General features: G+C 48.3%; 1 protein-coding gene across 2 annotated transcripts in view; it reads right to left on the reverse strand.

Moving 5' to 3' along the window:
* Positions 1–1,072: 1,072 nt before the first annotated feature.
* ONECUT2 (one cut homeobox 2) overlaps positions 1,073–13,825 on the reverse strand; it is a 46,105-nt gene continuing 33,352 nt past the window's right edge. Inside the window, exon 2 of one of the 2 annotated variants that reach the window (XM_045886324.3) lies at positions 1,073–5,207. In XM_045886324.3, the coding sequence (XP_045742280.1) occupies positions 4,921–5,207 (287 nt within the window). In that variant the 3' untranslated portion in view covers positions 1,073–4,920. Of the gene's footprint in view, positions 5,612–13,825 lie in introns of both variants that reach the window. The other variant, XM_064578843.1, reaches the window with a different exon arrangement.

Consider the following 13,825-nt stretch of genomic DNA (forward strand, 5'->3'; position numbering starts at 1 on the left):
TCTCATTCTCTCTCTCTCAAATAAATAAATAAAATCTTTAAAAAAAAAAAAAAAAGATGTGTTCCCAGCACAGGTAAGATGAAATGACTGATCATCTAAAAGGTATTTACATTTAGCTTTCAAATACATTGTTTGAATTACAAAAATGCACATATATATGTATATATATGTATGTGTGTGTCAGATTTACCTTCCGAATTCTGATTTCATTTTAGCTAGAAATGAAAATTAGCTTAAATTTCCTAAGCCCACAATTGCCAAGAGCCTGTGGGAAAAGATGCAGAGGTGATGCTCTGATCTCTCCAGAGAAAGCGTCATGCTGAGTCCTTCATTCCTTTTTCTCTCCAGTACCTTTAAGTGGTATAACCCACCATTTTACATTTTGGAAAAGCCTTTGCATATCAGGGTTGAGTTTTATTGTTGTTGCTGTTTTCCTTTAAAAATGAAATAGACCGGCTCTTTTAAAAATCTTCCCGGAATGAAAGAATTATATCCCCAGTACCAAAATCACATTGAAAACAAAAGTAAAGCAAGCCTATTTCCCTATAGGAATAGAGAAAAGTTATTTTTCCACTCAATAGCCTTTAGATTTCTGTTGCCTCAAGAATGTGAATTTTGGTTCAGAACTGTCCCTTCACGCTGTCCCCTTTGTTGCTAATGGCTGAGGCGTGTCTGGAATTTTTCTTGGATTGAAGAAACAGATCCTCAAGTATAACCAAGTCCAAATGGTTATTTTCTCTGAAATTATTAACTTAAGTAAATTTTAAAAATGCTTGAGGAAACCCACTGGGTCAAATTTCATTACCTTTCAATTTCATTCAGGGTTTTTTTTTTTTTCTTTCAGATTTTTCACAAATTGAAATTCTGTAGGGCTTACAACTTTGATAATAACATAGGAATACACACATGTGTGTATTCATATGTGTTCATATATGTATGTAAATAATTTTCTAAAAGCAAGCACCTCTCTCTGGTATGACATTATCCAGTAAGAGACATTTAACAAAAGTCCTTGGAGGGAAGTTCTTGCCTTTTTTACATTAGGACGTCCTCCTCGGGTCACCGGGACCACCGAGGGGGTGGATGTGGCTACAACAGGTTTTATCGGTATTGAAATCTCAGGCCACAAAGGCAGCCTCTTTTGGTTTTGACATCTTCAGAGGGTGCCCGAACCCAAATGGTGAGGTTAGCGTGCTGAAGGATCACTAACCAAACCAAGCAGGCTTGCTCCCTCAATCCAATCTCCAGAACACTGGCCGCAAGTCACAAGGATCTCATGTAGAAATAGCCGGGCTGAAGTTCCTTTGCATCAACCCATAGGGAGCATTCCCCGGCTGAAGTATGCTCTTTTCTCAGTCGTTTGACAAAGGAGACAAGGGGTACGAGCAAGACACAAAAGGATACAGGGCAAAGTCCTGGGACATCCCGAGGTAGGATGAAATGCCAAAGCCACAGAGAGTCCATTCCTTCACAGCTCTGTGGGTGCTGGCCCTGCAAAGGGAGACCCCCATGGTGGGAGCCAGGAGGTGGCACCATGGACGACGGGGCTCTCGGGGGCAGGACGCTGGGATTGTCCCCAAATCCTGCTTTGTGTTTTCCCTCCAGGAGAGAGACAAGCCCCCAGTCGGTACCGCTGCCTCGTTCCAGCTCCAGTGTGGCTGCACACAGGCTTATATACCTCGGGAATTAGCCTCCGGGGGAAACCTGATCAGCCCATTGCGACAGGAGCTGGACTTCCCCTGTGAGAAGTCCCTTTGGTGGATCTGCTCCCTGAGGGGATCGGCAACACCCTGATGGGACAGGGTAGCTCCTGGAGGGCAGATTTCTGGGCTGGCCTCATTGCCACAGCTAGAGGGACTGGACCGCAGAGCCTTCCCAACAGTTACAGGAGACAAGCTCCCCACTGGTGGGCCAGGTCTCATGCACAGACCTCACTCGCCACCTTGATGGTGGTTGAGGCATGAGACTAGAGATGACCCCAAATACATATAAAACTCATTTGCACCACGAATCCATTTATCAACAGGTTAAATGTTGAAATGCTTGAATTTGACTTTCAACCTTTCCCGGGAATTTTCACAGAAATCTGAGTACTCCAAATCATCCACAGTGGAAAACGGACTCTGGGATGGCATGAGAAATGAGCGAGATTCGGAACTGAAGGCCTAATAGATGAAGCACTTGACCAAAACAAGACATGGATTTGGACAGCAAGAATTTGGGGTTATCACCAATGTCAAGTTGAATCTATATATGTATTCATATATTATATATATATCTCTTTCTTTAGAAATGCAACTTTACAGCTGATTTTTAAAAAGCTAATAGAAAAGTAGAAACTGGCAATTATTTTCACATGTTTCCCCCCACCCCCAAATGAAGCCGTTAGGATGTAGCAATCACATGAAAATGAGGCTGTTGATTCCTCTATAAACTCTTTGGTTCTGTGGTTCAGGAGACGCTGTGTCACCAAGACCGCTAACCCTGACCCTCACTCCCCTTCCCTCCCCTGATGCTGAGACTCTGAACATAGAAGGAACCAAGTCTACGGGATAAGCAAAGAACATTCAAGTGACATTATTCCCCGTACTCTGAGGAGTAGAGAGAATAATACTTCAGTATCCCAACATCTTAAACTTGGAGTCCATGGAACCTTCTGAGAGATTCCATGTTGGGGCAGAAAGCCGTAAAACAAAATTAGAGGGAAACAATAAAATCAAATCAATGACCCTTGCCTTTTGTTGCTCAGAAACAAAATTGATTACCTTTACACAGATCAATGACGCTATTAGTATTTTAGCCAGACAAGAGGAGATAATGAACTGAACAAAAGATGTGAGAAATCCTCATCTTTGGTATTGTAGCTGTTGAGGTTTCTGTTGCTCTGTTCCGTGTTCTTTTGAAAAACTGCATAGGCACAAATTAAAGACAATCTTCAACTTTAAGATTACCGCGTGAGTTGTCAAATGAGGCAGGAGCCACCGAGGCTTTTCCTTCTATCTATTCCTGCCTCAACCCTTTCTTTAAAATCTGCTTCCAAAAAATGTCCCAAGAGGTCTGTTTAAACACAGTGTGTCTCGCTTTTTTGTTTTGTTTTGGTTTTTTTTGTTTTTGTTTTTTTTTCTGGCGTGCTTCCTTCTTGTTGGTGGTGATTTTCACTGATTTACGTATTTATTTATTTATTCATTTTAATGGAACAGTTTTGTTTGTTGCAGAAGTAGGTGCAGAAAAAGTTTCTTTGGTTTCGATTAAGTAATTCATAAAAAATTCAGTCTCAAGTGTCTGTAAAGAATCATTGCAGCGTTTGGCTTGCTTCGAACACCCCCATGGGGCTCACCTGGGGCCATTCACTGGTAAATATGCACATCGTGACCTTCGCAACCTCCCAGAGTTCTGTGGGCGCTCTTCTGCGTGCTGTGGGAAGGTGACAGCCAGGACCCAGAGCTGGCGTGGCAAAGCCACTCCCTGGGTGGCTTGGCTAGCCGGTCCGCTCAGCCCAATGGTGAGCCAAATGCAAGAGCTGAATGCCATTCGGAGTTGCAGAGGTTTTCTGATTTCTAAAAGTAATCACAGTATTTGTAGGCTAGAAAATGGCAAGTAATAAATGTCTTTGGTTTGCAGTATTCTGCTTCTTTGGTGTGCTGTGTTTTCTCCAGATTTACTCAGCTGTTTTGCAAGGATGATTCGACAATGGAAGAGATTGGGACTAGATGACCCTCATGAGTAACATGTATGGTGGTTTGAATTACTTCTTTTTTTTTTTTCTTGCTAGAAAATACTGAAAAACATCCCTACCAATGGGATGGATGAAGAAACAACTGAAATCCGAAAGAATGAGAATGAATCATGTGGTAGTTACAATGCACAGTAGGAGGAGCCAGGTGACTAATAACCGAGAAGGATACATCAATGCTCTAAAAAAAATCTAGATCTTTTAAAATGCGGCATTTGCTCCATGTACCGTAACAGTTAAATTGGCCTCCTGAGTGTGCGTCTGCATTATGTACAAACAGAATTTGTAGCAAACTGCAAAATGTGCTTGAAACCATATTCCCAACGATTCCCTAATGACTTCACAATCAGCGTCTTGAAAATCCAGATGTGGTGAATCCAAAACCTTCCTTACTTCTCTGTTTATCTACGTTGTGCTTGATACGTTGAGCTCAAGAGAACTGATTTTTTTTTTTTGATGGATCCAAGACCACGTGAGATTTCCAGGAGGTAAGGAAAAGAAAATTGTAAACTGGATCAACTTAAAGCTTTCGAAACCATTCAATGAAACGATGCCTGAGTTGGAAAAACAGGTTCTTGGATTTTTTTTTTTTTCCATTTCCGTGTTTAAAAGTTGTGCTCAGTAATTACCATTCTGATGTTTTTATGTTATGGCTGTGAGTTTTGGTGTACTGTGGTATGATGAGGCTAAGCGCTTGGATGAGGTCATTCTTGTTGCTAGAAGAATCTCTCATGGTAGCATCTTGGGAGCCCAAACTCAGAATCCTTACACAGGCAAATTCCCACCATGACACGTGGGAACTCTGACTGCAGCAGGGCCCAAAGTGGGACTGTTGACATCTGAAGGGATCCCAAGCTTGGCTGACACCACACTGAAATCAACTCGCTCCAGGAAGGCCCCTCATTTGGATTTCTGGGATGCTTAGCATGCTCAGAGGACGAGGTCCGGTTCAAAAAGATTAATTTTCAGCTTGCACTTGGACTCCGTAGCCATTAAAAACAAAACAAAACAAGAACACCTGGCCTATGATTACAGCTAGAATAGAAGTTTCTTTTCAAGAGAATTGTGCTTTCAAATCACCAGTGAAGGGCCCCAGCTAAGAATCCGGTGTCTTTTTCCTTTGTGTTTTCTTTTGTGTCGGTTGTCCTCATCTGGAGGTGACCTGTGCCCAACCGAGAGTCCTTCCATCACGCTTTGGTACAAGTGCTGGAGGTGGACGAGGAGCCCGCTGTGCTCAGATCATCCTGCCACTTCTCTAGGCTGCGGCGCCGGGCATTCATGAAGAAGTTGCTGACAGTCGTAAGCTCCAGGCCCAGCTGCTGGGAAATGGTGATCTGCATCTCTTTGGACGGCCGTTTGTTCTCCTTGAAGATGGCAAAGAGGGTTCGGCGTTGGAGGTCGGTGAACACCAGGCGGGATTTCTTCTGGGAATTGTTCCTGTCTTTGTTTGGTTCTTGCTCTTTGCGTTTGCACGCTTGAAGGGAAAGAGAAGAAGGAGCGAGTCAGTACGAGTGTGAGAAGCAGCACCCCCGAGAAGGTGAGCCATGGAAAACATTGACAGAGTCATACAAGGGGATGTAAACCGTTAAACTTTATTGTGCGAATTGCTCAGCTGTCAATAACCAGCCTTCTCAGTTCGGCTCCGGGTGATGGAAGGCGCCAGTGAGTGGAGAAGGGAGGAAGGGTGAGAAAGGCCGGGCGGCTCTGCACCGTCTGGTTTTAAACCAGTGGCAGCCCCCTGCCTCCCAGCACCCCCTGAAAATTCTTCATCTCTGAAATCAGGCACCAGGAAGGGAGAGATGACTCTGGGTTCCCAGCGGGAGCCTGGGCAGGCAGTTCCTCTTTCATACTCAGCTTCTAGAAGTGTTTACAGCCGAGCTGAAATGACATTGTGGAGTCAAAACTTAAAAGTGCATCATTTTTTTCCAAAATCAAAGCTTCTACCCATGTGATTCAAAAAAATTGTTAACAGAATGAAATTAGAAGTGACAGAACGATGGTATCATCCCAACCCAAGTCCCCTTCTTCCAGACTTTTGAAGAATTAAGGAAAAAACAGAACAAAACCAAAACAAGGAGGGAAAGGCCGGAAGAAGCTGGTTGAGCCCACTCCAGCTTGGGTAGTCTGAAGCCAGTACAAGAGGACGAGGGCTGGGGGTGGCAGGAGCAGCCCGAACTAGGGGGGACTTTAATTTATGCACCACTACCTCTGCCTTACCCTGCAAGTTCCCAGAAGCAGGGAGCAGGTCTGTGTAATATTCCCAACTGGCCCATTTGGGAGCCGAGGACATAATGGAATACTTGGGATGCCGAGGTCGCGTGATGCCTGGACTATTTCTGGGGGTCTGTACACTTCACAGACCGATTTGGGTCTCAGAAAAGAGACTCGTAAGGGTGAAATAACATGGGGCATACAAATCAGGAATGGAAACATGAGAACCCCTGTTCAAGTCACTGGAAAGGAAGCCCAGCTCCCCCAGGGGCGTCGTGCAGCATCGACAGAGCTAACACGGGAAAGGCAAGGAGGGAGCAGAGACGCTCCTTCCCGAATCAAACCCTACCTGACGTTCTGGGCCCAGGTTGGACATTCCTTTGTACTGGACTGACACTCCCCCCGAGTGAGCAGTTTGGGTGCTGCCTGGATGTCTTCCCACACTTCTCAAAGCCCCGGTTTGCCAGTTTCCCGTCTGAGCCGTGGGTCAGGGCGTGACCTTCTGCAGGGAGCATCTTATGCAGGGGAGCTGTTACCGTTGGAGTATTGGGGCGGGGGGAGATAGCCTTCCAACTGATGGGTCTTACAGTTTAACCTGAGGACCAGCATGCAGAGAGAAGATCTTGTGGACGCTGAACTGCCCCCCACCTAACTGGCTGTCCTCCCTGGTGGGTGCTCTCTGCCATAAAGGAGTCACTCCTGAAATACAGAAAAAGTGAGGACACTTTGCTTTGCTAAACGTTTTCTCCCTGATCTTTTCCTTCTTCCTTTTTAAAAGTAAAAGGAATCACAGTACCTTTGAAAATGAAACACACACACCCATCCCCATACACATACGCCGATGAAAGCAATTTGTTTCCACCTGAAAACCCATTCTCTTGGAGGGTCGGACTCTCCCAGAGAAGGCGTGCTTCCAGGGCGACGGAAGCTCAGGCAGAAAGGCCGAGATGCTCCACACCTGTTCACTCCTCACGGCGCGTCCCACTAAAGGCGGTCTCCTTGCTCATCCCTGCGCGAGGATCTTCCATTTCTGTTGGATTCTGTACGCTTACCACACCCTTATCTTCAGACTCACTGTCTCTTGTCTGATTGCCTGTCTTCCTCAACAGTGCTTCTCAACTCAGGCACAGGGATCCCTGGAGACTCTGGGGCAGGCAGCCTGGGCAGGGCCTGAGAACCTGCATTTCTAATGAGCTCCCAGGTGATACCAGTGCTGCTGGTCCATATGCCTCAACTGACTCCCAAGCATACACCTGACTTCCAAATTCTCCGAGGAGCACTTTGATGGAAAGGAGAGCTCTGGAACCAGGCAAGCCTGGATTCACAGCCGGGCTCCTTTTCCTACAGGGCCTTGGGACCTCGGCAGATCGCTTCACCCCTCGGAGCCCGTGTTCCCCACCCAATGGAAGTAACGGTGCTGACCTGCAGAGGTACAAGAGAGCATGGACAAGCGCTCCCTTCCCTCTCTCTGCATTTCCCCAGGACCCTGAGGTAGATAAGCCGGCAGAATTGTCTTCATTTTAAAATGAAATAAATTGAGACCTAGATTGGGTAAGTCATCGACCTTGGAATGAGGTCCCATTCCAAGTCTGCTGCGGACCCAGGGTAAGAAGAATCCAGTCCTTCCCTCTCTCCATCTTCCCTCCTTCCTTCTTTCCTTTCTTAAGATTACTTATTTATTTGAGAGAGAGAGAGTGAGAGAGAGCACAAGTTGGGGGCAGGGAGAGGGAGGAGCAGGCTTTACGGTGAGCAGGGAGCCCGATGCGAGGCTTGATCCCAGAACCCAGGGATCATGACCTGAGCCGAAGGCATACGCTTAACCGACTGAGCCACCCAGGCACCCCTCTCTCCATCTTTCTCATCTACAGAAACGGCATCCATGCTGTTGTCACATCTGAGGCGATCTGTTCGCAGGGCAGCCTCTAGGGCTTCACCCCCAGAGATTCTGGTTTTTTACAAACCTCCTTGGGCCCTCCTGAGACATGGGAACCAGCATGCTTGCCTATATTGTCACTTCAGGTCCCAGACTATTGTCCCCACCGCAGCCTCCTGGGACACCTGGTGCCAAGCCTTCATCAGGAGGATTCTGTGTAAACAGTGGTGCATGGTAATCTCCTGATAACAAAATCTGGGCCAATATCCTCTACAAACATTGGCTTGCCTCCTGCCTTGTTTCCTCTTTTGGTCTTCCCTGGTGTCCCAGGTGCGTGACTTCAACCGTGAGTGTGGGAGGGTGTAGAGAGGAAGGGGGACAGGAATGAGTAAGTTCTGTGAGGCAGATACAGGCCGCGGTCATCCTGGAACCGTACTTCCCCTTGACACCTGGTCCCTGCAAGGCACCTGCCCATCTCGCACCACAACTGCATCCTCGTCACTGAGTCATAGAACGCAAGGGCTCTGGGCTGGCCCGGGGCTGTCACTGTTCACGTGGGGAGCCGGAGGCCCAGCGAGGTGAGCCGGAGCAGAAGCCGAAGGCTGAACCCCATCAGAACTTTCTTCCCAAGACGTCTGGGAGCGGAATGTGGGGTAGAGCTGTAGATTCTCATCTTACAGTCGGTGCAGGCTCGGGGACTACTTATATAGGGTGATACAACCACCTCTGAAGTGAGGACAGGCCTAGAGACCCCTTCCCAGCCTCCCTAGTGCCCGGGGAGCCCGCGAAGTAAAAGGAAGCCAACGCCGGGTCAGACTCCTCGGCGCCCCCTGCTCTGGCCCCCAAGCTTCTCACGCTGGGGGGTTTTGTCCCGTGAATTCAGGTCCCTGTTAGACAACCTCTTCTGTTTGGGCTGGACCACTGCCACTTGTTTCTGGAGAATTCAGGCCGACCATTTGCTACAGAATTAGTGCTGGACGGTCCTTTGGGCTCCTGCCTAATGGCCTCAATTGACAGGAAAGGAAAATGTCTCATAGAAATGAGCTCTACTAAGACTTGAAACGAAAGACTCTATAATTTTGCTTTTCTTGAGCAACTGACAGAAGGAGAAGGCTGAAGTGGATGAGGGCCTGGCAGTTCCCACTGACCCAAGTGCAAAGCCCAGCTGTGTGACCTGGGTGTGGTCACTGGGCCTCCCCGTGCCTTCCTTTCCCTAGTGGTCACTGCACGGGGCTCAGCTGCCCAGGGCCTTCCCACCTTGGGGATGGATTTGCCTTCATGGGCCTCTCCCTCTGTTTAGTACCATTTCACTTATTGTCCCAAACCAAAGGCAGATGCTATCTTTCTCAGTGACACCTGTTCATCTCTCCTCAGGCAGGGAAGAAGAATGGAAATTTTGGCTGTTACCTGCAAGCTTAATATACACAACTGTGTTAATATACACAGTACATTCTACCTGGAAAGTCCCACACTGGGCAGGTGCCTCTTTTGGGGATACTTCTCCCACCTACCTAGTGGAGAGTGGAATCAGGAGTTTCTTTTCCTCCCAGACAAGACACTTCAGGGTTTGAGCTCTGGGACCACCACCTTGCAAGGATCCTAGGGGGCGCTCATGAGTTATGTGCTGGCGGAAGGTGGCCCGGGCACGCACTGAGTGTGAGTTAGCAGGGCAAGCATGGCCAGAGTTGGTCTCCAGCGGGGTGCAAACATCGGCCTCCCCTGGCTTGTCCTCTTATTTCTGATCTTTCAGACTGGATTTGTAAACCCCTGTCTCTCCAGTTTCTTCTCAGCATGTTCTTTTTTCATGAGCTTTCAGATCTGTCCCTGTCCTCCAGGAATCCAGCAGCTCTTCCCACCTCTGCCCAGCCCTCACTTTCCCTCTCCACTCCACCCCACTCAGCACCTCCCCGCTCCTCCCTGCAGCTTCCTGTGTAGGCCAGCTTGGCCCTGGAGTCCTGCAGAAATGGACTTGTCCTTGCCACCCTGCTCCCTGGAAACCACAAGCACACGGGCCAGAGAGGTCCTTGGAGAGGCCCCTGGGAAGGTGAGCTGCGGAGCTCCTGGAAGGGAGGCGATGCTTGGGGCCGGGCAAGGGGGAGCCCATTCCAAAGGGGAATCCGCAAGAAGCACCAATCTCAGGTGTAGGCAGAGAAGGATCTACCTGTGTGTTTTCCAAGACCCCTGGCAGGCCCGCTGCCCCCACCCCACCCCAGGATCCCCTCGCGCCTGCTTTAGCTTCATCAGATGGGTGGAAGACCATCTGCCAGCAGGACGCCCTCCTTCTCCTGGGGAACAGAGTGCTTTTAAATTCTCCGCAGCAGCGGTCCCGCCCCTTCGTGTGAATGAGGACAGGCTCCTAGAGCAGGCTTTGAGGGGGGAGCAGAGACTTACAGAAAGCAGGTGCCCCCAAGGGGGCAGAGCAGCCCCACAGAGGGAACTGGGGCTGACTAATTGCAAAATTGGCCCCAATTCTTCCCTTCCCAATATCTATACCCCCTGCAATGTGACTCTGTAGCTCCTCCCAGCACGAGATGGCATTTGCTTGCCTTTGCGGGGGTGCTGGGCTGGCCAGATGATTTGCTTTAGCCGAACAAATGTGGCAGAAGTGACGGCATGGCAGTTCTGAGCCCAGGCCTCAAGGAGCCACATGCTTTGTTCATGCTCTTGGAACTCTGCCTGGCGGCCACGTGACAAGCCCACACCAGCCTGGGTCAGCCGGGCCTGGTGGCCCCGCAGCCGAGGGCAGGTGCATGAGTGAGTCCAGCGGAGACCACCCACGCGGGGCCCTGGAGAGGCAGAGCCGCCCAGATGACCCACAGACTCTGGAGCAAAAGTAAATGTTTCTGGCCTCATGCTATGGGTTTTGTGGTTCTGTGTTATGTAGCATCACTGTGGTGATAGATACAGAAGCCAAGAAAAACCTTTGCCTTCCTGCCCAGGGAAAGTCAAATGTCGGACAGGAAGTCTCCGCTTGAAACTGAGACCTGGTCATCAACTGCATGACCTTGAGCCTCAGTTCCCTCATCTACCTCATCTATAAAATGGGGATACTAATGCCCACCACTCCGGACATCAAGAGGCCAACTGTGGGCGCCTGGGTGGCTCAGTTGGTTAAACATCTGCCTTCGGCTCAGGTCATGATCCTGGGGTCCTGGGATTGAGCTGCTTCTCCCTCTGCTCCTCCCCCCCCAGCTTGTGCTTGCTCTCTCTCTCACTCTGCTCTCTCTCTCTCTCAAATAAAATTTTTAAAAAAGAGGCCAGCTGTAGCACTTGGCACGCAATAGGTGCTTAGTAAATGTAAATATTCTTTTCCCCTTCATGGAAAAAGAAGAAAAAAGGTTTATAAGAAGGTAAGGTTAGGGGTGCCTGGGTGGCGCAGTCAGTTAAGCATTCAACTCTTGATTTCAGTTCAGCTCATGATCTCAGGGTCGTGAGATCGAGCCCTGTGTCGGGCTCTGCCCTCAGTGCAGAATCTGCTTAAGACTCTTTCTCCCTCTGCCCCTCCCCACCCCATGCTCTCTCTCTCTTAAAAATAAATAAATCTCTAAAAAATAAGAAGGTGAGGTTAGGAATTCATAATTTGAAATGGTTTTCCAAGACTCACTCATGGTAGATGAACTGCCCAGGGGGCTCATGGCAAATAAAAGGTTAAGGAGATTTGTTTTCATTGTGAAGTTGTCTCATAGTCAATTCCCAGCCTCGCAGAAAAGGTAAGACCGTGATGCGTTTTCATGTATGTGTCAGAGATCCTAATAGGCTTGGGACCACTGGTGTTTCCTAACATCACTAATTTATGTCCAAATACATTCTACATATGATGGGTATTGTTAGCTCCTAATAAATAATGCAGAAGGGCCATATTCTCCTTGCATTCAGTAAATACTTTCCCTGAATAGTTCAATGTGATCTTGCCAGGGCACAGGGTGGGGGTGTGGGAGGAAGTCATGGGGGTGTGTCCTTGTCAGTGGTCACTTGACCTCCAAGGATATGGGTTTGGAAAATGTGCTAAGGAGAATCAATGCTGTCTTTCAGTTGGAGAGCCTAAAGCTGCCTGCTCACAAGGGCTTTTGCAAGGTGGGAGAGTGACTCTCTCTAGCAAGGAAGGCACACACACACCAGGGCTGGTGCTGTGCTGGAAAGATCAACTGGGTTGTACTGGAAAAACCAACTACAAATGTAAATTCATATGTGTAGCTCCAACCCTGTTCCAAGAAACCTATGGGTTTTTCTTTTTAAGTGTTTATCTGAATTCCAGTTAGTTAATATACAGCATAATATTAGTTTCAGGTGTACAGCATAGTGATCCAACACTTCCATGCATCACCCTGTGTTCATCATGACCAGAGCACTCCTTCATCCCCATCACCTCTTTAACCCATCCCCCACCCCCCTCCCCTCTGGTAACCATCTCTGTAGTTAAGAGTCTGTTTCTTGGTGTGCCCCTCTCTCTTTTTGTCCCTTTGCTCCTTTGTTTTGTTTCTTAAATTGCACATATGAGTGAAATCAGATGCATGAAAAGATGCTCGACATCACTCGGCATCAGGGAAATGCAAATCAAAACCACAGTGAGAGATCACCTCACACCTGTCAGGATGGCTAAAATCGACAACACAAGGAACAAGTGTTGGCGGGGATGTGGAGAAAGGGGAGCCCTCCTGCACTGTAGGTGGGAATGCAAGCTGGTGCAGCCACTCTGGAAAACAGTATGGAGGTTCCTCAAAAAGTTGAAGATAAAACTACCCTATGATCCAGCCATTGCACTACTGGGTATTTACCCAAAGGATACAACAATACTCATTCAGAAGGACACACAGCCCAATGTTTATAGCAGAATTACCTACGACAGCTATACGGAAGCAGCCCAAGTGTCCACTAACTGATGAATGGATCAAGAAGATGTGGTGTATATATACAACGGAACACTACTCAGCCATAAAAAAGGAATGAAATGTTGCCATTTGCAATGACATGGATGGTGCTAGAGGGTATTATGCTAAGTGAGATAAGTCAGTCAGAGAAACATGTGGGGTGCAGGTAAGAAGAAGGAAATAAACTCCCTTTACTTCCCTGCTCTGCAGAGGTGACCCTTTGGTACTGACGGGAGAGCGAGCCCATGGAAGAGGTGCGGTGTCCAGGAGAGTCCCCTGCCTTTGGAGCTAATCTGCATATCTAAGAGCTTTGAGAACAGTAACAGGATCCCCTGCACTCAAATAGGGAAGCAAGGAGAGAGGCGTTACATACTCTGATAGTACATATTTAATGTTCCGAAAGCCATCGGTGCTGCTAAGTGTTAGCAATGCAGGCTTCTCAGGCCGTGAAGGACTAGGTGCTGGCACATGATTACAGGGACAGGGAGGGGAGGGGTGTGACGCACCAGACTGAGGGCTCCAGCTCTACGCGTTGGCCGCTGGGGGCCAGGGGTGGCAGGGGCACTGACTGATCACCTACCCGTGAGGGGGGAGGCCTTGATGGAAGCGGAGGGGCTGCAAGGGACATGAACTTTTCAAATCATTGAATTATCCTGTGCTGTCTAAAATTTGGAAACTATAAATCATTTGCAGTTAAATGCTTTGCAGTTTTTCCTGCCTCCCTCTGATTCCTGACCTCGGTCCAGATTACTGTGGAGCCAGCAGTCCGGTGAACTTGGCCCCTGAGAGCTAAACTCTAACTTCACTCTGGTTTCTACAAATGTCCCTGGCCTGAATCAGATGGGAAACTTAATGGCTTTGTCTCCAGGTTGGGAGGTGGCTTTCTTCACAGATCAGAAGCCAAGCCACTCAGGCAGCGGAACCAGTGACATCCAGACCCATATCCATTTGAGAGGCCAAGAGCAGAGACAGGGAGGATACACCATGCAAATGGACTTGGAGTCATTCTCGGTTGTTGGGTTTTATCCTTCCTTCATTCCTTTTGAACTGTGAGTGCAGACAAAACCCTGGCGAGAAAATCCTCTAAACCATTTGGCAAATTTTCCTGGACAGCCCGGGCACTCCAGGTTGAAGGACTAT

Source organism: Mirounga angustirostris, unplaced genomic scaffold (assembly GCF_029215605.1).
Source record: "Mirounga angustirostris isolate CCGP_5_RB_7025 unplaced genomic scaffold, mMirAng1.0.hap1 SCAF_14, whole genome shotgun sequence".
Classification (NCBI taxonomy): domain Eukaryota; kingdom Metazoa; phylum Chordata; class Mammalia; order Carnivora; family Phocidae; genus Mirounga; species Mirounga angustirostris.